Source organism: Alosa pseudoharengus, unplaced genomic scaffold (assembly GCF_046254945.1).
Source record: "Alosa pseudoharengus isolate Yale_2024_CS ecotype anadromous, Long Island Sound unplaced genomic scaffold, YU_APseudo_1.1 YU_APseudo_1.1_scf_18, whole genome shotgun sequence".
NCBI lineage: Eukaryota > Metazoa > Chordata > Actinopteri > Clupeiformes > Clupeidae > Alosa > Alosa pseudoharengus.
Window position 1 is genome coordinate 30,326,641 of NW_027468650.1, and position 24,758 is coordinate 30,351,398.

General features: G+C 43.5%; 4 protein-coding genes across 7 annotated transcripts; 1 reads left to right on the forward strand and 3 right to left on the reverse strand.

Moving 5' to 3' along the window:
- Nucleotides 1-134: 134 nt before the first annotated feature.
- Nucleotides 135-4,306, reverse strand: c1qtnf9 (C1q and TNF related 9). Its single transcript, XM_076291365.1, has 3 exons — nucleotides 4,076-4,306; nucleotides 1,780-1,842; nucleotides 135-1,037 (listed from the first exon to the last, which is right to left on the reverse strand). Exons 1-3 carry the CDS (start codon nucleotides 4,260-4,262, stop codon nucleotides 262-264), a joined length of 1,026 nt encoding a protein of 341 aa, XP_076147480.1. The 5' UTR covers nucleotides 4,263-4,306; the 3' UTR covers nucleotides 135-261.
- Nucleotides 4,307-5,189: 883 nt separating this feature from the next.
- Nucleotides 5,190-9,347, reverse strand: tagln3b (transgelin 3b). 3 transcript variants are annotated; one of them, XM_076290875.1, is made up of 5 exons: nucleotides 8,268-9,347; nucleotides 7,473-7,706; nucleotides 6,907-7,081; nucleotides 6,449-6,551; nucleotides 5,190-6,148 (listed from the first exon to the last, which is right to left on the reverse strand). In XM_076290875.1, exons 2-5 carry the CDS (start codon nucleotides 7,650-7,652, stop codon nucleotides 6,007-6,009), a joined length of 600 nt encoding a protein of 199 aa, XP_076146990.1. In that variant the 5' UTR covers nucleotides 7,653-7,706; nucleotides 8,268-9,347; the 3' UTR covers nucleotides 5,190-6,006. The 3 variants fall into 3 exon arrangements, with proteins under 3 accessions (XP_076146990.1, XP_076146989.1, XP_076146988.1); XM_076290874.1 differs by having other exon boundaries at nucleotides 8,263-9,347; XM_076290873.1 differs by having other exon boundaries at nucleotides 7,473-9,347.
- A 151-nt stretch (nucleotides 9,348-9,498) lies between these two features.
- On the reverse strand, nucleotides 9,499-13,751 carry abhd10b (abhydrolase domain containing 10, depalmitoylase b). The gene is made up of 5 exons (XM_076290872.1): nucleotides 13,629-13,751; nucleotides 12,704-12,887; nucleotides 11,403-11,514; nucleotides 10,825-10,962; nucleotides 9,499-10,376 (listed from the first exon to the last, which is right to left on the reverse strand). Exons 1-5 carry the CDS (start codon nucleotides 13,720-13,722, stop codon nucleotides 10,035-10,037), a joined length of 870 nt encoding a protein of 289 aa, XP_076146987.1. The 5' UTR covers nucleotides 13,723-13,751; the 3' UTR covers nucleotides 9,499-10,034.
- A 754-nt stretch (nucleotides 13,752-14,505) lies between these two features.
- ythdf3 (YTH N6-methyladenosine RNA binding protein F3) lies at nucleotides 14,506-24,266 on the forward strand. 2 transcript variants are annotated; one of them, XM_076290871.1, is made up of 5 exons: nucleotides 14,506-14,836; nucleotides 15,393-15,417; nucleotides 15,849-15,928; nucleotides 16,266-18,086; nucleotides 21,864-24,266. In XM_076290871.1, the coding sequence occupies exons 1-5, from the start codon at nucleotides 14,813-14,815 to the stop codon at nucleotides 21,885-21,887; spliced, it is 1,974 nt and encodes a 657-aa protein (XP_076146986.1). In that variant the 5' UTR covers nucleotides 14,506-14,812; the 3' UTR covers nucleotides 21,888-24,266. The 2 variants fall into 2 exon arrangements, with proteins under 2 accessions (XP_076146986.1, XP_076146985.1); XM_076290870.1 differs by having other exon boundaries at nucleotides 23,926-24,266.
- The last annotated feature ends 492 nt before the right edge of the window (nucleotides 24,267-24,758 follow it).

The window sequence follows — 24,758 nt, forward strand, 5'->3', positions numbered from 1 at the left end:
TGCACATTTTTAAAAAAGAAAAGGTTATAGGCCTACATAGTGGCAACAGGCCCCAATTAATGTAGCCTACAAAGAGTAACACTTTGCTGAAACAGTCTATCAATTTATCTTTATTTTCCCCGAGGAAGAGTGTAAATTAATATAGTTGATAACTATCCTACATTTTTCTTTTTTATTCTTTTATTCTTTTTTTCTTTTGCTGGTATTTGTTTTTTTTCTTTCTTTCTTTGTATGTTCAATACAAGCCATTAGCCTACATTATCATTCACCATCAGGAAATATAAGAAACCCAGAGAAGATGGTATCATCATCTTCATCGGCATAGAGTCCATTGAAGTGCGCTCCTCCTATGACTTGCAGCCACACTTTATCACCAGCCTCTAGGTGGAGCACTGTCCCTCCAGCCGCCTGGTCTTCACTGCTCTGGTAGTTGTCCATGGTGTGGATAATTCTCTGTCCGTTCTTCATCAGTGCCACCTTGACATTGCGGGAGAATACAGTGATGTGGTAGGTGAAGTAGTAAGCCCCGCTGAAGGCGCACGTGAAACGGCCACTCTGAGGGTCGTAGTGGCTCTGCTTGTTGTAGATGATCCTTTCGAAGCGGATAGGTGCATTCGAGGCCGGCAGTTTGGTACTTTCCGTCAGGCCTGCGGAGAAGGCGCTTTTGGGAATGTCAGGCATGGGCCCCGCATCGCCCGTGTCTCCCTTCTCGCCCCGTGGACCCCTCTCGCCACGGTAACCGATACTGCCTTTGTGCCCAGCGGGTCCCATCTCCCCTTTGGGGCCCGGTCGCCCAGGTGAGCCCACTGGTCCCATGAACCCTTTCTCCCCTTGGTATCCCAGGGCTCCTTTCTCCCCTGGAGGGCCCTCAGGTCCGACTTCCCCCTTGATCCCCTGCGGACCAGGAAGTCCAAGCTCCCCTTTCTGACCTTTGACTCCCACGGGCCCCTGAACACCTTGGGGGCCCATCTTCCCTGGGGACCCCCTCTCTCCGTTCTCGCCGCGTCTGCCTTTTGCCCCCGCCGTCCCCGGAGGTCCTGCCAATGGCCGATATTTACACAATTAGAGTGAATTACTGCATTATACCAATTAACAGGTGCTTTCACAAGTCTCACAAAGAGACTTGAGGATTGCACCTCCTAGTTGTGCCTATCATCTTATGTAATGGAGGAAAGTTGGTTAAGAGAGCAATGGCATGTAAATCAGTGGCCATAGCCGTAAGCCTCTTTAGTGGTGCACCCTATACCCTGCAGTTTGTTTTTAAAAAACCTATTTGAGCTGGACCATTACAGGTTACATCAAAAATCCACAGATAGAGTGTGTGTGTGTGTGTGTGTGGGGGGGGGGGGGGGGGGGGGGGCACAATGTTTGTGGTTGTGGGTGTATGTTGGAGAAAGGGAATACTGGAGAGTGCAACAGATAGAGGACTGTGCTATATGTTAAATTCCAAACCCGTAACAAAGCAACCACAGTTTTTAGCCTCTTAAGTAGGTAGGTCCCATCTCCTGAGGTCGTAAGATAAAACTCAATGAAGGAGGTGGTGCAATGCATTTAGTGCTTCCCTTTACAAACACTATTTTAATGTACTGCCAAAGACCTATATTATCTCATACTGATAACCTCTTTTACGACTGAGTCACAGCTGAAAGGATGCCTATGCAGCTCAGACATCAAATGGTATTTGCTTCTGATGCAATTAGCCAATGGCCAATGTGGGGACGTTAAACACAAGACAAATTGTACTTGGTAATCTGATAGTTAAAGAGCAAACAGGTTTACCAAGTGCTCCTTTGTCTCCTCTCGGTCCATCTAACCCTGCTGCACCACGAAGACCAAGGTCACCTAGAGATTCCACAAAGACATTCAAATGTAAGATAGGCAGAATGTGCTTAGGGGCATTCCACACAACACAATACACCTATCTACCTTCAAGGGTACACACAAATTGTCCAGAAAGCAAAGTGACATCAAATAGAGTAAGTAGTGTTGTATCTTTTAAACAGAGATGGGAAGTAACAAGGTACAAATACTTAGGCCTACTCAAGTAGATTTTTTAGATATTTTTACTTTACTATTTATTTTTGAGGAGACTTTTTACTTTTACTTCTTACATTGGTACTTTACATCGGTACTTTCTACTCCTTACATTTTAGAAAACTGGCTCGTTACTTTAGTTTCAAATAATTTCAGTGGAGTTAGCCTACCGTTATTATTTTTCGCGTCATCAATAGCGGATGGGAATATACGTTGCACTTGACGCACCACTACCAGAGACTCGACAGATTTGGGCGGCATTCATTTGCGGCAAATCATTACAGCTTGATGGCAGTAACGTTAACGTTTTTTAGGAAAAAAGTTCGCACACTCCTTGGTATTCTTTTGTTGAGTTTATTTTCTCATTGAGAAAATAAACTCAACAAAAGAATACCAAGTGTGCAAACTTTTTTCCTAAAAAACTTGACCCTTTTTTTGTTCAGCACCTGGGATGTGCACAAAGTCTCCTTGGAAGTAACGTTAACGTTAGCACGTAGTAGTATGTCTCAATTAAATTGAGTCAAAAATGCCCTCCTCCTCTCGCCTTTGATGCTTCCTAACTTCTAGCTGCAGTGTAGCCTATATCCTTAGCAATAAGTAGATGCAGCATTGGTTCTTGAACAGGGATGTAGTGGAGGCTAAACGCAAGTAAACGCAGTTTCCACTTCTGAAATTTCAGAAATAACTTAGTTTATCCATCTCTTATTAGAGTTTATCCACCTCTCAAAATAGTTTTCACCAATACAACTGTTAACATTTAAAAATCTCACTGTATTATCCACAATAACAATATGTACACTCATCAACACTGCCACTTAATGCCACTTGTATTGTAAACATTGGACAATAACCTCCACCATCATCAAACATGTTCTGAATGCCTTTTCTAAAAATTTGATACAGCATGGCGCAGTCCACCTTACCGTGATCACAGAATTCATAGTTTACCCACCTCTGATTTTACCACTACATTCCTGGTCTTGAAATATTCACAGGAATCCATAGGAATTAAATATGTTGTTTTATCCAATAGTTGTACAGATCCATCTTACATGGGCTTAGGCTACCCATGAAGCCAACAAAGAAAATGCAAAAATAGAGACTTTGGTGTAATTATTCCATTTTGTGTAGTCATTCTATATCAGAACCTGACATAGACTACAATCCAAATAGTCTACAAGAAATCTCAGAAATGCATACTTTTATTGTCAGTATGCATTTTAGGTAACCAAAAGTCCTATGGGGAGTTTCCATAGGGCATTACAAAACGCATGAGCATACCTTGGCAAAATAATGATCTAAAGTACTTATTTTTCATTCTACATTGATCTACTTTTGCACACAGCTTCGCAAGACCTGGTGTTAGGGCTCAGTTGTGTTTCTAAAATCATATCAAGTGACCTAGAGGGCTGAAATGTGGTCAATTCAAGATGATTGTTATCCGGCAGAAAGAAAAAACAATATTCTAGGCTCTGTAGCTCTGTGCCAGTGCTTCCTAAGAAACTACAGGATCTTAGCTTTCTAAAGATGTCCAGCATTTGATGGTAGGCCAAAAGAACACCCTCTGAAGTAGGCAGTGCAATGTTGGGGGTGGAAGCCTAGAAATGGCCCAACAGGTTATGGGAAGACTTAAAAAGAGAGACTGGCACTCTTGCACTCTGGTAACATTTGTGTGGTCCAGGTACCGTTGCATAATTTTTTTTTGTCATTCACAAGACTACTTTTACTTTTATACTGTAAGTAAATTTCCAAGCCTGTAGGCCTACTTTGTTACTTTTACTTGAGTAAAGAAGTTAAATCAGTACTTCTACTTTTACCAGAGTATTTTAACACAATTATTTGTACTTCTACTTGAGTATGGGAAGTGAGTACTTTTGCCATCTCTGCTTTTAAATAATGGTTAAATATGAGTTTTGAACATTCTAACACAAGATTCTGTTCCACAAGGTTCTGAAATTCCATGTTGAATTCAGTGAACACAGATATTCTTTAGAACGTTCAATTTCCAACATTCCCGTCGTACTAGCGCTGGAAGTCTCACCTCGTTCACCCTTGTCACCTTTTACACCATCTCTACCATCCCTGCCTGGCAGACCGTTGTGCCCCGGATCACCAGGGATCCCTGGGTGGCCATACATGCAACTGCCCTCCTTCTGCCCCTTCTGCTCATCTGCATTGCCGACCTCCAGCAGGAGCAGGAGCAGCAAAGCCAACCCCCTCAGAAACATGGTAGTCCAGACTGGAGTTCTGCGCTGTGTCTGCACGCAACCGAATGCCCTCTCCAAACAGCTGGCTGGAAAACACTGATGGCCAAAACTTGAAAATGAAAAAGAAGATTCTGGACTTCTTTAGAAATCTGGTCTCATCGCTTTCAAGAGCCAGCTGCTCATTGGCCGGGGAAGAGTCTTCCAAGTCACTCATTGCACCCTGATTTGTCACATAACCCACTAAAAGCCACTTTCGGGATACATAAGGCTCTTTGTGTCCTACTGAAGTTGCTAATGATCAACTTGGACTACAGAGGACACATTGTTTAAGAAACCCCAAAACCGAATAATGACAATCTTGTTTGATGGCTGATGATTTGGGGGCCTTAGAGTTGCTGTCCGATGATACACAGATGTTGAACTGCTCAAAGACCAACATGCCATCCAATATAACAAGAAGCATCTTATCATTAATTGGTGAGATTGGTGTTCAGAGTAATGCCAGAGCAATAAACCAAACCAAGTGACATATAGTCACCCCTGTTCAATTAGAGCAACTGCTTACTAGCCTCTCCAGATGGAGAAGTGGTGGCGTGCTAGTTCATGCATGCTTATTCTAATTGATTTTCCACCTCAATGGGGCTATGCTGCTTCATGGTTTGACCTCATAAATAACGGTTCCATTAATGATAACCTTTTCCACCAGAATGTCATTGCGCCATTCATAGCGAGCCTATTGGATAATGCCTCCTGTCGGTCATAGTTCACATGTAGTTAAATGGTGCTATTGAAATGTGCCTTTAAAATGCTGGGTTACATAAATTACATTAAACAAGCAAAACTTCTATAATATATAGTTATATTATAGTGTATACACAAACACAAGTCATAATATAACATTAAAATAATCAAGTTTTTGAGAAACAAGTGAAAATCGTTCATCTTGCATATTATGTTATTTTATTTAACACTTTCGTTCACAAGCAGCAAAATATAAACAAGCATTCTGATAATGTACATACAATCAAAAACTGAACGTCAAAAGACAAATATGCATTTCCAGTCTCTTTAACATGATGCACATACACATGAAGACAGTGCAGTACAAATATGAATAAATTAGTGTTGTCGTAGTGATGCAAAACTTAGTGAATTGGCAGCAACAGCATTACAATCTTTTCAAGTTTAGGTTTCAAGTTTTGAAAAGAAGCATGGGAATACCTCTTGCATCTCTAGATTCTCATGACATAACATGAAAATGCTTGATAACAGAAAATGACACAAACTTTAAAAAACATAACAAAAACAAATTATTAATATATTATAAGCATGCGGCAATACTTCTCAACGCACTTAAGCGGCAGTACATTGAGGAACTCCCAAGAGGAGAATTCCACTCCATTCATTTGGTAAACCGAAAGCCTCCTGCTTGCCAAAGAAACGTCTCTCTCTCTTTGCAGAGTAGAGCAAGGAGACAGTCTCTTAAACTACACTGCACGGCATCATGTGTGGCAGAGGTGGAAACATCTGGCTTCAAACAATAAAGGTCCTGCCACAAATTAGCTTTAACTATTTACTAAATCAGCTGATTCTAATCAGTACAACTCCAGGTAGCCAGGTAGATCGGCTAAATAGTGAAGTCACCTCTGTACAAACCAATACATGGCAGGACTTCTACGTTCCGAAGCTGGAGTTCTCCACCTCCGTTGTGTGGTGACTATGGTGAGGTTAAGGTCCTGCCGGTGGGTATGGGGATAGGGGACTTTTACATGATCTGCCGTGGCATACCGTAGCCGGTCATGCCGGACTGAGATGCACCACGGTTGCTGCCCATTTGAAGGCCGATCAGGTTCTGACCCTGTCGAAGCTGTTCATCTGAGAAGTCACGTCGGTTGCTCTGGGCTTTCCTGAAATGTGACACAAGAGCAAAAATTTTTCACTTACACAACCAGATATAACATTGGAAACATCATACACTGAGCCATTCATTCATACACACACACACACACACACACACACACACACACACACACACACACACACACACACACACACACACACACACACACACACACACACACACACATAACACACACACACACACACACACACACACACACACACACACACACACACACACACACACACACACACACACACACACACAGGTTCCACTAGAGAAGATTCCAGAAAATTCGCAATCTCACTTGTGAAACCAGTCACGGTCACCACGGTAATGTCCGTCATCCTTGGTTAGGGCTAGGCTTCCCAGGGCCATCAGCGTTCTCTGTACAGCAGCCATGTCCTTTGCTGTAACCACGGAGACAAAGCACTTTTGTTTTTTAGAGACTTAACCTGACAAAGAAGAAAACAATTACACTAAGAGCTGCGGGTTCCCTGCAAACAGGTTTTCTCTCTGCCCAAGAGGCAATAAGATTGAAGGTTCACGACGAGGCCTAAATAACTCATAGGTGAGTAATTGTTTGATTTGCTCAGGAGAATGCCACAGTGTACTAACAATGACTTAGAAGGAGGAGAGGCTGAACACAGGGCTGTTGTTTTTGACGAACTACAACCAAAGTCTCATTGATGGTTGATCCATAACTTTATCATATACAAATTAAAGGAAGTTTCATGATCCATAACTCAGTCTCTGCCTCCATACCTTCCCACAAGTCCACAGTCTGGAAAATATCTGTGGTGATCACGCCGTACGCCTCTGCAGCCTGCAGAAACTGAGAGATCTTCTCCATCTGCTTGAAGGCCATTTGAGTTTCTGCTATCTTCTTAATGGGCTCCTTACCACGAGGATACAGACTGTTGATGAGTCTGCAGAGTAGCTGCAATAGATTAGAGGGGAAAAACATTACAGATGAGGGGGAAAGTGGCTTTAGAAGAGATCCCGCACACCGGTCATTCCACATGCAAATGTTTATTAGAATATATAACACAACGTTTCGGTCTCAGACCTTCATCAGGTAAATAACGTAGAAACGTTGTGTTATATTCTAATAAATATTTGCATGCGGAATAAACAGTGTGCGGGATCTCTTCTAAAACCACTTATCTACGACCTATGACACACCTATCCCCAAAAAAGAGGTGTGCAAAAGCTTTGTCACTTTGACGATGAGGGGGAAAAACATGCATATGAAAGAGAGGAGAGGAAATGAAAATAGTCAGGGGAAGAGAAGACAAGACAAGACATGCTCATCAGTCTCAAACACTTACAGTTCCATCCATGAGCCAGGCTTGGAAATTCTGTTTCCCTGGCTGCGGTCTGTCTACATTCGACCCACACTGGACGACGATCCAGTCCACCAGTTTGGATTCGAGATCCGGGTCGTACTTCTGATCAATCTTCTCCTGCACCTCTCGACTTAGACCATAACTGGGTCCTCTGTTTGCCATGGTGTCTCCACTTAATAATGTAACAGATCTTTAGGTCCACAAAAAAGATGCACTCTGAAATATTTTAAAACATAGAACACATTAAATATGGGCAGGGCACAAATTCTAACAAATTAAAAAATGAGGGGTTGCTTGAAAAAGTAGTGACATAATTATGTAACAGATCCTGACATTTCAGGATAATATTCCTATATAATCTCAGTCAGGCTACTTTAAATGGGCTTGGCATAGTTTTCTATTAGCACTGTTAAAAAGACGAAAGGACATGCGGGACGGGGTGTGGCACATCACATCCATCCCTATCAGCAAGACTTTCCCGTAATGCCCCCGGGGCATAAGGTACTGTTTGACTAACAGCATGCAACTAATGAAAAGCCGACAACGGAAGACATCACTTGGGCGTAAATAGCATGCATGACAGTTTAATTTGTAGATCAAATTAAAGTATCATATATGTTGTAATACAGATTAGTTCTCAATCAATCGATAATTCGTCTATATTACGTTATTTAAGATCACAACTATAGATTTGTAACTTACCCTGTTTAATGCAACATTGTTTCCTTCGTATGCAATATACAAACTCTCTAAAAACGTTATTTAACTATACCTTACTGAAAGAGCGTCGCTTAGGCGGAGGACGGCGTGTCCCTTTCTTCTTCGGCCGGAGTCAGTTCCGTTGTGAGGACACGGGGTGAGGATGCTGGACTGCAACATCCATGTACCACGACCGGGGGTGGGGCGAGGCGACGGACTCTGGTGTGGCACGCCACTCGTTTTATGGGCAGACGCCACGAGTAAGTTCCCGTGAGATTACAAAAATAGAAAAATACGTTCTGTATAACACTGGACTGCTTTCAATTTAAAGCAGCATAACGTATGCAGTTAATAACATATACACTGTCTGTGGTTACAGTTTGCCTAATACCAAAACAATGCCCACAACGGTAAATAATTAAAAAAAGTAAGGTGTCATGGTAGGCTACTGTTATATGTTCATGGTACAATACCAGAACTTATTTTTTTTTCTCAGTGATTTTGCTATTCTGCCTTGCTCAGTTGCCATATTCAAGGGCTGTGCCCTGTGACTATTAGATTAAGATCATTACTGATGTCTGTTGCCTCTGTTGAGAGAACAGATAAAACAACATTAGGGTATAAATGGATTACACAGCCAGGGGGGGGAAATCAAGTAGGCCTACCATGTACAGTATATACTCAGTATAAATCAAAATTTGGCAGTGAAGTTCAATATGTCCATAGTTATCAGTTATGTACTTCAAATGTAACTAGGTGTGTTTTTGCAAATAAACTGAAACAAATTGGTAATCCAGGATAACTAATCCTGCAGGAGTATACATGAACTAAATTCATTGATACCAGCTGGGTTGGCTATAAAGACCATGCAGAAGTTATAACCACAAGCCAGCGGTTTGATTAGTTTGGGACTGCTTATTTTCCTGTAGCACATGACTGAAAGGTCAAGAGAGCAGTCAGCAGGGGCGGTTACGGGTTTCGGCTACAGAACGACAAATCCCCGGCCCATTGAGCACAGGCCAATAGCTCATCATACGTTAATGAACAGCCCGGCAGCCAAAAGTGGGGGACCTAGACTCTCGCTATAGAACACTCTGAAGCAATTCCTACAGTGTCTATAGGGCATTCTATTTTACATACAGCTCCACAGACCTTTCTGCTTTCAATTTAGTTACCCATTGTGAAACACAGATCTACTATTATTTGTTTTTCTACAAGATTTGGCATGCACTGTGAGGTATGGCATTCGTATCTTAAAGTAAAGCATTGTAATTTCTATTCAAGTGTATAATTCGAGAAAGAGCCATAGTCTTAATAGACAGAGGCTTTATTGCCTAAAACATAGTGTGAAATGTGGTAAAAAAAAAAGGCACAGTAGACCTATGGTATTTGGTTATTAACCAGGGTAACACATACAGATTCAGAGGCAGCAGAACTCGGAAGGATAAAAACACACTGGTCTTCACAGCGCTGCACAAGGTAAACTGGAAACGAGTAAAAATATACTCTGAAAGGCACAGAAGGAGCAGGAGGGTAAGGGGGAGGAGGGTGTAGATTGTAAAGGGGTTGTAATTCTTCCTTGACAGTTTGGACCTGTCCCTCATGTAACCCCCCCCTCCCCTCAACCTCTGGTTTGTTTGTTTGTTTGTTGTTTGTTGCACGCTGGGGAGAAAGGGCCTAGGGGAAAGGGTAGGGATGCAGGGGGGTGGGGTGTTTGGCATCTAAGGGACTGGTCATTGTGTTGGTACAGTGGCCAGGTCCAATTCCTCTTTTTTTCCTGTTATTTTTTCACTCTCTTTCTTTCTCTTGCTCTCTCTCTCTCTTTTTCCTTTTTTTATCTCCCTCTCACACCAAGGTGGTCAGCTTGTCTATGAGGTCGTCGATGGTGTACACCATGAGCTTGATGTCGTCCTTCTCCGCCATGCGGTGCTGGCCGTGCCGGCGCAGGATGATGTCCACGTCGGCACTGAGCACGCGCTCGGCCACCTGCATGGAGATGTGCCAGGGCACGTCCTCGTCCTTCAGCCCGTGAATGAGGCGCACGGGGCAGGTGATCGGGATGGGGCTCTGCAGCACGCAGTGGTTCTCTGCCTCGGCGAGGAAGTCCATGGTCAGCTTGTACGCGCCCTCCTCGCTGCTCTTGCTGGGGAGGCTCCACACGCCTTTGTCCTCGCAATCCTTGCGCACCTGTTAGGAGAGAGAGACAGAGGAAAAGGGAAGAAAAAGAGGGAGGAGAGGATTGGGATGAGAAGAGAGAAAGGATGAAAAAATAAAAGATGGGATGATGAAACAACTGGGAGGATGGTGGCTCTCATAGGTAAAGTTAGAAGCAGGCCAGGTGCTCTGTTTTGAATACAGGGGGAGTCACTATGAGATATGTTCGATACATGAGACATGTTACAAACTAATCGGACTGTAAAATGTAGATTAAGCACCCACACAGGAATGACTGAGGCACAGAGCAAACTGAGGAAGAATTTGAAGGATTGCTTACTTAAATACAACTTCTGTTGTATTACAATTACAATGTATTACAATGCTGAATCTTATAACCAACGTGCAAAGTAATATGTAAAATTGCAGAAAATGATTTTCTAATAATGCAGTGATAATTCAGCCAAACTGCATGCTTCACCTCTATCGGAAGTGTTTTGAATGCTGTGACAAGGTGATCAGCTGCTGTGGAAATGCCAACCAGGGCTTTCGTCTTCTCAGGTCGAGCAATGGCAGACAGGAGCATCAGCCAGCCACCCATACTAGAGCCAACAAGAATCTGCACCGACACACACACACACACACACACACACACACACACACACACAAACACAAACACACACTGTCTTAAGAGTAGGCTCAGAGAGAAGTCTTTATCAAAACCCCTTACAAGAGGACTTGTAGTAGCCTACCTGATGTTATTTGCTATCCCCTAATGGACATTAATGGCATTGCAACTGTAACAGGATAGCTTTGGAAGAAATTCTGATGGGGGTTGTAGAAACATATTTAATCCATTCTGTATAGCCCTATTCAGCCTTTGTGTGCCTATATTTCATGTTATTTCAAACTGATGTGATTAAGTGTCATATAATAAGATATCCTGATACAGCTTGCATGTTTCTGCAATGTGCCAATGGGGTCAGTGTGAAAGATGAATCTGAGCTAGCTACAAATACATAAAATAGCTAAAAAAAAATAAAGACAGATATGGTCTACCTGTGGGCCATCAGCTAGTTCATCCAGCATATAGAGAACATCTTTCTTCCAGGTTCCTACTGTGCACTCTGCAAAAACACCTTCTGATTGTCCGCACCCTGTATAGTCAAACCTGTTAGAAGCAGGAGATAATGTGTCATATGTTAAATTATTACAAAAAATTAATAGAAAATACCATGTAATTGCCACTATAAAGTAAGAGCCTTATATTATTTGAGATCTTGTTCTGTTTAAAATTAGATAGGCTGCCCTTAAATACAAAGTAAAGTCGAACCACATGGATGGACCACATTGAAGATATGGTACGTGTCTCTGTGTGAAACTGCAAAAAACTGTAAGACACACAGTAATTACATAGTACTAAAGGCTTGGCAAATGGGTGATGTTTGATTTGTATGTATTTTTGTGTGCATTTATTTTGCATTTTGTGTCCTGGTAGCACGAATTATGAGTCATTATTCAACCTGCCCACAAAAGTTGAGAATGTCAAATGCTGTAATCGCTGTTTGTCTTTTAAAGTTATTGCGCTGTCAATATCTTATATTACAGACGTGATAGCAGAATCTAAATATCTTGATTACAACGATATGTTGTAAACAAAATCAACTTAAGCGGGCAATGGATGACTTCACTGTTGCGCATGTCTATTGTCACCTAAATCCTACCCAAACAATTTAATTGGACTGATCACATCTTAACCAGGCAATGGAGCGACCCCAGACCGAATAGACCTCTGTTCGTCTACAAAAAGCTGCCATCTTTGCATATATAAGGAGATCCAGTATCTTGCAAATTTTCCTATGGGAAAATAACATGGTGATTTTGAATTATCACATCTGTTAAACTCTCGCTGGAACAAAGAAGTCTGGAACGCAGACGTTTTGCTCTACACGCTTTTTCCTTTGCCTTGGAGTGGGTACTGTGATCTTCGATACGTTAAGACGGCGAACTTTGATTTTTGCTACCTCAGAGCTAACTTATACTGCAACTTGCCATAGGTACTAAGCTCCAACCCCCGGATCTCCTTATATGGGCAAAGCTTTGGGTCCTTTTTGTAGACAAACTTCAGATATCTATTTCGGGCTGGGTGAATTCAGGCTGGCTTCCTGGCTAACAAAATCCCCTTAGAAAAATGTTGAATTACATTGTTGTTGTGCCATTGCAATTACATAATTATATTTTTTAGAAAAGTATTTTTATCTCTTGACAACAAACAGCACCTGAGAAATGTACATAAAACTGTTATTCCGGTCCCAATAAGATGTGTATTGCTGTTGAGATTTGTGTTCAAGCTAATCTACCTCAAGTAAGAGTGACCTAAAGACTGGCAGAACTCCTCCAAGGCCTGTGCCTTCTGTCCACTCATGTTGGAGGCATAGCCTGGCAGGAAAACAACGCCAGGGCTTTTCCCCTTTATCTTCCTATAGGCTAGCTTTGGCAGGTCTGGACGCGAAGCATACTGTAGTGTAGATTTATGTCTGAGCCCTGGAGAAAAAAAACAACAAAACAAATACATTACATTGAAAACGTTCACCGACTCATCTGAATAAATTAGAACATGTGTATTGAGTTATCTTTCAAACTTGTAGCCTACAAAGTACAGTAAAAAAATACCTAGCCTTTCTTATTAGGCCTATTAACAATATGAATGTATTTAGTTATTTTTGCTGGGCCACCCTTTGTACAACTGCCTTTTTTAAGAAGTGTTGCTTAGCTTGCAGGATATTTTTGCAGGATATTTCCAAGTTGACCCTAGCAAGTACACTGCAGTGTCTAATCAGAAATCTTACAAAGAAAGGGCGACTGTTCGGGCTACTACTAAAACTACTAACCTACTTGTTGTATTTGCTAAGAATACCAGTTTATACTAGCCCGAGGAGACTATTACGCAACATGACACCGCTTGTGGAGGACTAAGCTAGCCTATACTTTCACACAACAATAATGCAAAAGGTTACATCACGCAAATACTGCAGCCAAGGACTTTGTTGGTGCAGGTAATGCATAACAGACCGCAGACCCTGGGCTAATATTATGTTACGGCCTACTCATTTGAAAGATTGTCGAGTATGCGCAGGTAGTGCCCAACATAGCCAATTCTGACTGGACCAAATATATGCATTACGGGCCTGGCTGTGCCACACCCCCTCTGCTTTATTTTTGGCGATTCAGTAAAAAAACACCGAAGCGAATTTAATATAATCTTGACAGAATGTCACTACTCACCCCCATAACATAGCGGTGGATAAGCTGCAACTCTTCCATAACTTAAAGTCTGAGAAAGTCCTTTCCAACAGTGTGTCAAGACCACGGCTGCCATACTGTTCCTTCCGCCACCTTCTGCGGAAATAACGCGAGAACAAGATGGTTGCCAAATATTCATGCAAAAAATCCCCGTAAAGAACTTCATGTCACCTTCCAAACACGTTTGATATGAATCATGGGACAATACTATCCACAAAGGTGTTCGTATAGTCCCTATGGTATAGTCTAAATGATAATTAATTGATCTCATTACTTTTTTTACAGAATGTTGTGCTCCAAATAACACAAGATAACACAAAGCACAGGACCACAGAACAGTTTTCTTTACCATAACATTATGTAGCATAATGCCTTCATAATGTAAGTAGCTTACAACAAACTTTTGATCATAATGCATGCACAATAGCGTCAAAGATACATATTTTTTGTGGTTATCAAATCAGATTAACAAGAAAGCAATTATCTAGTAATGAGGGTCTTTAAAAGCAGGTCTTACAGTCTGTAAATAATCATTTAGGCTGTATGATATAGCATTAACAACAGCATGAATAATAATAATAATAATAATAATCATCATCATCATCATCATCATCATGAATGAAGTTAATTTGGCAAATGTGTAAAATGTGTAAAATACACACTGTCAAAAAACTTTTACAGTAGCATGTTCTTACGTGAAGAAATGCAAGGATTGCCAAATGACTCAACATCATTTCGATACTTTGGGTACTTTGACTTTAGCCCTAGATATTATATATTATGTGATCTTATGATGAGAAACATAAAGAAGCGGAACGTCACAAGCGGAAGGTCAGAGCGCTCGGGAACGGAAGTGAGAGTAATAGCCTATCCGCCATTGTGGAATAGAGTAGGGATATTCTAATCAGTCATTAGTCAGTAACAGAGTACATGTTTGAGAGTAAAGCAAGTAGTAGCTAGGTATAATACTCTGCCTTTCGTGACTGAAATTGTATCGCTGCTGTCCAGGACGTGCGTGGAAAACATTTGGACGGGCAAGAAAAACACCGCCTATAAATACAGTCAGATTGAATATCCCGAGACGAGAGAGGAAAATATCAGGGAGCAGTGGCTGTAATAGACTGTGAACACCGCAACAAACAGGTTTTAGTTTGGGCTCCTGGAGGATGTCTGCGACCACTGTCGATCAGGTACGTAGGGCTTAGTTTGCACTGTCTGAGCAAATGATTGCCATGTCAGTCAAAGTTTTGCCATCAGTTATGTGACAAATAATGTTTAGCTTCTAGCTGTAGAAGCCGAGTCATTTCCTTGGCCATAAGACTAACGTTAGTACCAAGAAGAGAGCTAGCTTACCAATGCTTTGAGCTATGTAACCTAGCAGCTAACGCTGACAAGGAAGTAAAACGTTACTATAGCGCATTAGCAAGCTATCTACGCAAAATCTTGGAATCACCGCGGTTGTCAGTCTTCTCTTGATGTGTTGACGTTATTTGGAAACTGATTGTAACGAAGCAGGGTTTGTGGGGCTATGAGATGAACTTGACATTCAGTAATTATCTACGTGTCGAGAAGACCAAGACCAAACACCTGTTCAGAATGCACTGCTAGAGTGTTGCCGTCTTGTAATTGCTTGTTATCGCAGTTACATCTCTGGAAGACATTGCAGTCTTCCAGGAATCCTTGCTCATCAATGTCATGTCTTGTTTTCTCTATCGACCTTCTCTTTCCCTATGTACTTACACACAGAGACCCAAAGGACAAGGAAATAAAGGTAACATTTGAATAATCACAGTTACTTTAGCTGTAGCAAAGTATTTTACTCTCATGATAGTACCTTTTCATTGTATGGCTGGTCTGGTTATCCATCATAGATCTGTTTCATGTTCCATATTTCATATATCAAAAGACTGGCCTATGCAACAAACCATTATGTTGTAGTCACAAAGAATTGGCTAAGCAGAATGTGTAATTTGTCACAAGAACTACTCTCTGTATCAGATTCTACATTCATTACCTGTACTGAAGTTCATGTTATTGTAAGTTGTATCTTGATGCTTCTAGTATTAAGGCGTTAACACTATAGGACTATTACTGTTTGCTCTGTTATCACTATAGGACTATTACTGTTTGCTCTGTTAACACTATAGGACTATTACTGTTTGCTCCATTTCTTGATTGTCTCTTGTTTGTCACATCTGACAGTGCAAAACGGTTCAATGCATCAGAAGGATGCTGTGAATGATGATGACTTTGAGCCTTATTTAAGCAACCAAACAAATCAGGTGGGTGTGTTCTCTAATTGTGACATTTTCCCAGATTGATATTTTAAGTAATTTCTACATCTTTTGCTGTAATTAATTGCTACAGTGTTACTGTAAAAGGTTTCACAAAGTGCATTGTTGGGGTGATGCAGTGATATTCTATAAGTGGCACTCAGCGTGAACAAAAGTGACCTCAGACGACAGGAAACTTGTGCATTTGAACTGTCAATTGAGAGAGCAGCATTGTCCCTGTATTGATCTTATATCCAGCAGCTGACATCCATTACTGTCCAAATAGCTCCTGTCAGTCGTACATCCATTTCAGGGTTGACCAACATCTGTCTCATCCCTCACACAGAGTAACAGCTACCCACCAATGTCCGATCCTTACATGCCAAGCTACTATGCCCCATCTATCGGATTCCCTTATTCCCTCGGTGAGGCTGCCTGGTCAACAGCTGGGGACCCGCCGATGCCGTACCTCACCACCTACGGACAGATGAGCAATGGCGAGCACCACTTTATACCGGATGGTGTGTTCAGCCAGCCGGGGGCCCTGGGCAACACGCCACCCTTCCTCAGTCAGCACGGCTTCAACTTCTTCCCGGGAAACGCGGACTTCTCCACCTGGGGCACCAGTGGCTCCCAGGGCCAGTCCACACAGAGCTCGGCCTACAACAGCAGCTATGGTTACGCGCCCAGCTCCCTGGGCCGGGCCATTGCAGACGGACAGGCGGGCTTCGGCAGCGACACGCAGCTTAGCAAGCTGCCGGGCCTGGGCAGCATCGAGCCGGGCATGGCGGGGCTCAAGCTGGGCTCGGACATGGTGGCCGCCACCAAGACGGTGGGCTCGCCTCTGGGTGGCACCGGGGGCATGAGCAGCATGGCGGCTAGCAACATGCCCTCTGTCAGCTCCTCAGCGCCCAAGCCCACTTCATGGGCGGCCATCGCCCGCAAACCTGCCAAGCCCCAGCCTAAAGTCAAGCCCAAAGCCAACATTGGCATGGGAGGCAACATTGCCATCCCCCCGCCTCCCATCAAGCATAACATGAACATTGGCACCTGGGACGACAAAGGGTCCCTTGGCAAACCGCCCATGGCGCAGCAGATGTTGCCCCCGCCACCACACCAAACCTTGATGCAGCAGCAGCTGCTAGCCCAGCCCCAGACCCTGCTGCAGAGCCCCATGCCCCCCCAGCATCAGCATCAGCATCAGCATCAGCCCCAGCACCAACACCAACACCAACACCAACACCAGCACCAGCACCAGCAACTCCAGATGCAGTCACCTCAACCACCTCAGCAAATGCCCCCCGGCCCCCCACACCCTCATTCTCACCCACACCCACACCAACACCCACACCAGCTCCCACACCCTCACCACCACCACCACCACCACCCTTCTCAGCCAGGACCACCCCAGGCTTTGCACCAACCCCCCCAGCAGCAGCAGCAGCAGCAGCAGCATCAGCATCCGCATCAGCCAAGTGCCCCCCCACAGAACCGCTGGGTGGCCCCCAGGAACCGGGGGAATGCCTTTGGCCAGTGCGGCGGGATGGAGACCTTTGGCATGGGCCCCGGGGTGCCCCTGGGCGGCTCACCGGGCTCCTGCGAGGTCCACCCGGTGCTGGAGAAGCTCAAGGTGCTCAACAACTACAATCCCAAAGACTTCGACTGGAACCTGAAAACGGGCCGCGTGTTCATCATAAAGAGCTACTCGGAGGACGACATCCACCGCTCCATCAAGTACAACATCTGGTGCAGCACCGAGCACGGCAACAAGCGTCTGGACGCCGCGTTCCGCTCACTGGGCGGCAAGGGCCCGCTCTACCTGCTCTTCAGCGTCAACGGTAGTGGGCACTTCTGCGGCGTGGCCGAGATGAAGTCGCCGGTGGACTACAACGCCTATGCAGGCGTCTGGTCTCAGGACAAGTGGAAGGGCAAGTTTGAGGTGAAGTGGGCATTCGTCAAGGATGTGCCCAACAACCAGCTGCGGCACATTCGCCTGGAGAACAACGATAACAAGCCCGTCACCAACTCCAGGGACACGCAGGAGGTGCCCTTGGAGAAAGCCAAGCAAGTGCTTAAAATTATCACCACTTTCAAGCATACCACCTCAATCTTTGATGACTTTGCACATTATGAGAAGAGGCAGGAGGAAGAAGAAGCCATGAGAAGGGTAAGCTCAATCCATCTCTGAAAAACAAAACGAAAACACCCAGTCTGGATCTTAGTTTGGCCCGAATCTGCGCCCCCAGACATGTCATGATTCAGTCTGGATTTGTTATATAGTCAGCTCCTATCCGCGGCCATACAGTAACCAATGGCAAACTGATTTGCTATCGGTTAACCTTTGCTTCTGTGCTTTACTGTCAATGGTCACATGGTCCTCCTACAGTCTACGAGTGAGAGAGAGAGATCTGTGTAAAAGTCAAGAGACACTCACAAACACAAGTAAATGTTAGATGCTGGACCCAAGCACATTCTTTTGTGACAGAAAGAGCTACTCAAACTAGCTTTATGGTGTTAACAGTCTCCTCTCGACCATTGCTGAAAGTGAAATTCAACAGGGTAACTTCTGGTTAATGACGTGCAGAGCAGGTTTTCCATCATTCATTCATTCCGTTATTCATCAATCATTTTGAGTCATGTCGACCATTTCAAAGTTTTCTTTAAGAAGACAGCTTGCTATTCAGTTGAGTTTTACATAAGTGACCTAAGAAGCTACCAAAAACATTAGGTCAAACGGGCTTCTCCTAAAACGACTGTGGCTATTCTATTCCTGTGTACACAGCGCTTCTCAGTCCTGCGTATCTGTAATGGTGCAGGCGCTAATAGACGTCAAACTGACATAATGTCCTGCCTCTACACACAAATAATTAATTTCCGCGCCAATTACTCCGCTGCCAACTGTGAGGGCTCTCATTTGCATCCCTCCCTCTCTCCGTAGCGCTGGTTTGGAACACTGTTTTTGTGATTCTCTGAAAACATGAATTGCGGCGAAGACAGGTGTGTTGGTGTTAAGAATGTAAACTGTCAGCATTCTCAAGGACAGAGTCAAATGGCTCTTGTCTGGTTACTGACTCAAGGCCTTGAGTTTGACATTTCCCTTCACTGTGGTTTTATGACACTTGTTCATTGGAACACAGAAGTACAAATGATGAGCCATATTCACCAAAAAATACTCTCAGTTCTCAGAACAGAGATCACACAGCACAGATGTTGAAATGAGATTATAGGCCTGTTGGTCATCAAACCACATGCTTAGCCTTCCTCACTGGACTATGTATTCTTATCTTTGCCTGTATTCCTGGCATCTACTTAGTGAAGGTTTCAGTAATATTGCTTTGACTGATTCAAGGAATTATCACATTTGAGCTAATCCAAAAAATGGCAGTTGTACAAGCCCACCCATGTACAAAGAACTGTGCTGTGGATTGGCCAAATAATCCTAATAGTATTTAGTGTGTCAGGCCACATGTTGCTGTTAGTTTATACTTGGTAAAACAGGTATTACTTTCATATATAGAATGTAATGTATACTAAGATGGAATTATTTGTTGAAACTGATTCTTTTATAGTCATGTAGGCTAAGTGCAATTTAAGCAGCATGTTAACTGGTCTTCCTGTCATGTACGTACTGAAAGCGATCATCTCCAGCCATGCTAGACCCTCTGTTTCATATCCTGCCCATTATGAAATGGCAGCGCACGATAATTGCCAAACCCTTGTGCTACCCATAGCAACGGGTGCCCTGCGCTGCGCTGGGCTTTCTGTAGCAGGGCTGGTGCTCTAGCCTAGCAGACGGCTTTCCTGATATAGGCTCGCATTCCTGGCATTCCTCGTCACAGACAAAGCCGAGGTAAGTCACGGCGTGTCTTTGAACATGGAGTGTTTTCCCCCCAGCTGGCTTTTTCAAGACTTAGATTCCCACTCTCTTGTTAATACCAGGCGTTAACATTGTTTTGGTGAAGGTGAGAAAAAAAAAAACAATAATCTAAAAGGGCAGGAAAAATGGCTGCTGAATAGGCATAAAAGTAGAAGAGAAAAGGGAGGAATACTGTGGCATATATTTATTTCTGCCTCAACGGATGAAGAGTAAAGTTGAACAAAATTGCAATTTTTGTAAGAATAAATAAAAAACAAGGATGGGAGCAGAACAGCTGCAAGGTGTGTTTTGAGTATATTTAAATTGAAAGTTTCTCCTCCCACATAACCCAACTACTACTATCAGTAGGTTATGGCTAGGTCAGGGTGTGTTTATCCTGGGTGAACCTCAAAAACATGCCCTGGGTGGTCCAGAACACACACACACACACACACACACACACACACAGAGGCCAAATTTGCCTTTTCCCCCCCAGGAATGTATTGACCATAAACACACACACCTCTGACCTTGTTAATATGCACCCTGCTACTTGCCCAGTGCTCATAAATATTTTAAGCAGATTCATTTCAGCCGCTTTCTTTGCACTACAAAACCCAGAGAGCAGTTAGAACGACCTGTCACAAGGCTGTCAGGCTCTCCTCCTGACAAGCCAATCGGGCCCTCCGTCCACGGCTCGCCACGGCAACAGCAACAGCATCAGCACCGACAGCCTTCCACCTTCTCCGCACTGACAAGGTTAATTGCACGTCATTGTTATGCAGCGCTCTCTTATTTGAGTCTTGTCAAGCGTAGCCAACCAAAGTCGGGTACTCGAACCGTTTGCATGTCCATCTCTCTCTCTCGCACACGCACACACACACATGCACACACACACACACACATAGACCCATTGTTGCCATTGGTTGTACTGTTGTCTTGGAGGGATAAGAGCCATAGTTGAGATAAGACGGAGAAAAATGAACCTGAATTGAACTCGCTGTGGATCATGGGAGTTGGTACTGCAGTGTTAATGATGTGCATTGTGTGCCATTGGGGCATTAGGATAATGTTCTCAATTGGATTCACTGAAGTGTTTTCAGTGTAATTAACAGGGGGAAACAGGTGAGTACTTTTCAGGGGATGATGTCACGTAGGTGTGTGTGTGTGTGTGTGTGTGGGGGGGGGCATTGGAGACACATGTCTCCACTTTACACACACACATATACACATACACACTGGCCTCATCCACATGAGACTGAAATGTTTTGAAAATAATGTTTTTCATTTGCGTGTAAAAAATGACATCGTTTCCACAAACATCCTTGTCCAGCAGTCTTAAAACGCTGGTATCGAATACACTATACAAAACATTTGAGTTCTGACCTATTTTATTGTTTTCATCGTTTCCTTGTGGATGGGCCCTCAGATGCACACTCAGAGGCACATGCACATCTATGGATACACACACACACACACACACACACACACACACACACACACACACACACACACACACACACACACACACAAATGCACAAATTGATGGTCTTGCATGCACAAAAACACACAAAGGCATATGCCCACCTATAGATGCACGCTTACACTGGCATCCTCTCTCTCTTTCTCTACCCTCCCCCTCCCTTCACTTGGCCACACACACACACACACACACACACACACACACACACACACAATATGGTGCTGACAGCCGTGGCTGCTTTCCTTCCGTCCCTCCCTCCCTCCATTGAGAGCCAGAGGCCGTGTTGAAGCTGTCTGTGTGTGGATAGAGTGTCGGCAGTCTGTGGTCGCACTGGGTCTTTGTAGCCCAACTGACATGGAAACCGCCCTTTCCTCAAAAGTACCTCTGTTTCCGCAGTGAAAGGAGAGTGTGTGTGTGTGTGTCTGACTGACTGACTGTCAGATGAACACAAAAAAGCGGCTTTATACTTTTCTCCAAAGCACTCTCTTTTTCTTCTTTCTTTTCTTCTGCTCCTTTCTCGCCTCTCCTCACACAGTCTTTCTGTCCCTGTCAGGTACTTGCACACATAATTTGATTGTTTTTCTTTCTCTCTCTCTTTATTGCAGGAGCGGAATAGAAATAAACAGTAACTTCACCAAGATGGCCCTGCTAGAAACTTGCAACACTAATGACGTAGAACCTTAAAACTTTGCCTAACCACGAGGAAAACTAAACCGAAAGAGGCTTTCCAACGTCCTCTCTCTCTCCCCCCCCGAAGACTCATGTATGAACAAACACTTTAACACTACGCTGGACTTCTCTGTGTGTGTGTGTGTGTGTGTGTGTGTGTGCGCGCGCGCTCTCGCTCGCGTGTGTGGCAAGGTCTTTGATACGTCTGCTCCTCTGTACTTGAGAGTCACGACAGAACGAAAGAAGTCAGTCACTTCAACTGTATCTTTAAGCACTTTGTCCTTTTTACGGCTTCTACCGGCACCCCTAAAAATCTCCATCACACGCCCCATTTTGGTATCTGATGGCGAACTGAACCAGTGTTGTTGGTTCTCTGTTATTGTTCTTGTTTTGTTTTGTTTTGTTGTTGGTATTCCTTTAATCAACAAAAAAAAATGTTAGGGCTCTCAGAGAAGATTGAAGGTAGTATCATGTACCACATGCCAGAACACAATAACAGAACGACAACAACAGACATTTGTACTTGAATCTGTGTGGAGCTGTGTGTGCTTGGAACTGAACGAGCTGTGGACGCCCGTGTTGTTCGTAGGTTAAACAAAAAAGAAAATCATATGCCTGTGTTGTAGAGAAACAAGATGGCGGCTGATCTGCCTCTAATGTGGAATGGACTACGGCCTGTTTCACGTCAGATGCATTGTGTGTGCGAAGCAGCTGCAGAATGTCTTGGTTTTCATTGATTTTCAACAGCTTGAGCCGTTGAAGAAGCACGTCTTATGCAGGCAGTGTGAGTGCCCTAACATGTTAGCAAGGACGGCTAGAGGAAAAGTAACACATTCTGCAGAAGTAACGGGCGCACACAGTGCATCGGATGTGAGGCAGGCCTTAGCCCAGATCTGACCCTAACGTGGCACCGACTAGATCTGTCACTAATGTGGCACGGTCTAGGCCCAGATCTGTTACTAAAGGGGCATGTTCTAGGCCCAGATCTGTTACTAATGTGGCACGTTCTAGGTCCAGATCTTTCACTAAATGGGCATGTTCTAGGTCCAGATCTGTCGCTAATGTGGCACGTTCTAGGTCCAGTTCTAGGTCCAGATCTGTCACTAATGTGGTACGGACAAGCCCCAGATCTGGCCCTGACCATTGGCATGGTTAGCAACCATCAGTGACCACCCCTACCCGTCAGCCCTTTTTGTTTTCTGTGCACCAACAGAGCATCACAAATGATTATGCAGCCTGGTGGAGTCCACCAGTTAGTGCCCAACTCTTCTCCTGTAATAACGCCATTCAGAAGTGCTTTTTGTCTAAAAGAGAACCTTGCTCTTTGGGGACAGTGAGGACTGTCCTCTTTAGAGTGATGTGTGACTGTCAGAGCTAGATTTCTAGCTCAGGAGGGCTATGTATCACAGTTGGGCTTGGAATATGGTTAACTTAACTAGAAAAGGCCAACGGTAGCCCAAATGCAGAGCCTTATTATGAACAGTGGCAGGTTTGTATTAAAGTCTCACTGGCAAAAATAAAGATTATGTTCAACCATCCCATTTTCATTTTTGATCACTGAAAACACATGACGTTAAAGTGTATGAACATTTCACATATTGCAGAGTTGTTTTTTGTTTGTTTTTGTTTTCATTTGCAAAATCCATTCTTGTTTTGGTATTTCATTATTTATAAAAATCACACTGAAATCCATGCAATAATGATAACGATAATACTATTAATAATAATAAAGGAATAAAATTGTAACAACAATGAATGAACTGTGCACTAGTCTTATGATCAGTAATTCAAAGCTGACTTGAGAGTTGCCCTTTATTCTTACTTGTGGGGCTTGATCTGCCATGGCAAGGCTGAAATTTCATCCCTTCATAAGACACGATGCCCCTGAAACATCTGTAAGTAATATACTGTAATTGCAGTCCCTGGTATTTCCTGTTTATTGTCTCAGAACTGCCTTGTCCAGAGATCTTTTTCTGGAGTGTCTTTCTCCTCTTTCAGCCACTATTGGGTGGATGTACATGGCAGTGGTGAAGCTACTGTACTCTAAGTCCAATCAGCCAAGAGTAAGAGCCACACGTTCCCCTTGCCCAGTGTCCTCAACCCACCCCACCTCTTCAAAGGCAGCAGTTGGGAATCCAGATGAAACTCCTGCAAAGCAAACTAAGCCACCTCTCTTCTCTCTCTTTCTCTTTCTGTGCAGTTTTTAGCCATGGCCATGTCTGTCTCTTTCTCTCTTTCTCTGTTGGACTGTCAATCAATGCTTTTCAATTACGCTAATGCTAGTGCATTCTGATGTGATTACTGAAAATCTGAATAAAGAAAATATAGATCTATGGAAACGAACTTTCTGAGTTCTTTGTGTGAAGAAAACAGTGTATTCTCATCTAGAGTTTTGTTACTGGCTACCATTGGGTTTTCTATTTTTGTTTATGAAAATAAACTTGGGACAGTCAGTGTAAAGTTATTAGGATAGCACACTTTCTGAGATGACCTGCTGGCACCCTCCACCACATACATTGTGGGACTTGAACTATACTTCTCTTCATGGAGATATGGACCTCTATGCAGAAAAGTAAAAGGTATTTTTCTTTTATAGTAAACCTTAATGACCCTTCAGAGGTCATGGTGTAGCAAGCTTATCCATCCAGAGCAATAGCTACTTTAGACTCACAGATAAACCTTTGGTGTGCAAACAGTGAATTTACAGTGTGATCCATATGTCAGAAACCTACTATCAGTCAGATCTGTCAAATGATGATCTCATGGAAGAATCAAATGCCAATCTCATGGAAGAACAGTACACACAAGCCCATTTCTTTCTATTTGCAAAG